General features: G+C 67.4%; 1 protein-coding gene across 1 annotated transcript; it reads left to right on the forward strand.

Annotated features, from left to right (window-relative positions):
• Nucleotides 1-180: 180 nt before the first annotated feature.
• On the forward strand, nt 181-476 carry LOC102896406 (peptidoglycan recognition protein 1-like; the record flags this gene model as incomplete). The annotated part of the gene is made up of 1 exon (XM_015599413.1): nt 181-476. A coding segment is annotated over exon 1 (281 nt), but the record flags the coding sequence as incomplete, so codon positions are not given.
• Nucleotides 477-482: the final 6 nt, after the last annotated feature.

Below are 482 nucleotides of genomic sequence, written 5' to 3' on the forward strand. Positions count from 1 at the left end.
CTCAGACCCAACCACAGACGCATCCTGTTGCAGCGCCCGGGAGAAGGAAGCAGAGTCTGGGGTTTCACATAACTTCCCGGCAAAGTCCTGCAGGGGTGTGAAGCAAGGCTCGCCCCACCGTGATGCCCCAGCATATAAAGGTGGCCCGGGCGGCCCGCGCTGCGCTGCGCCCCGTCGCGGTGCTCCCTGCGCGCCATGTCCCGACGCTGCGCGCTGGTCCCCTGGGCGCTCCTGGCCCTGCTCGGCCTCGGAGCAGCGCAAGAAGACGAGCCCTGCTGCGGCCCCATTGTGCCCCGGAGAGAGTGGGGGGCCCAGGCGTCCGAGTGCGTGCAGAGTCTGAACCAACCACTGCGCTACGTGGTGGTGTCGCACACGGCGGGCAGCGTGTGCAACACGCCGGTCTTGTGCCGGCAGCAGGCCCAGAACGTGCAGCACTACCACAAGCAGACGCTCGGCTTCTGCGACGTGGGCTACAAGTAAGC

Source organism: Pteropus alecto, unplaced genomic scaffold (genome assembly GCF_000325575.1).
Source record: "Pteropus alecto unplaced genomic scaffold, ASM32557v1 C17471332, whole genome shotgun sequence".
In the NCBI taxonomy this organism is placed as follows: Eukaryota; Metazoa; Chordata; class Mammalia; order Chiroptera; family Pteropodidae; genus Pteropus; species Pteropus alecto.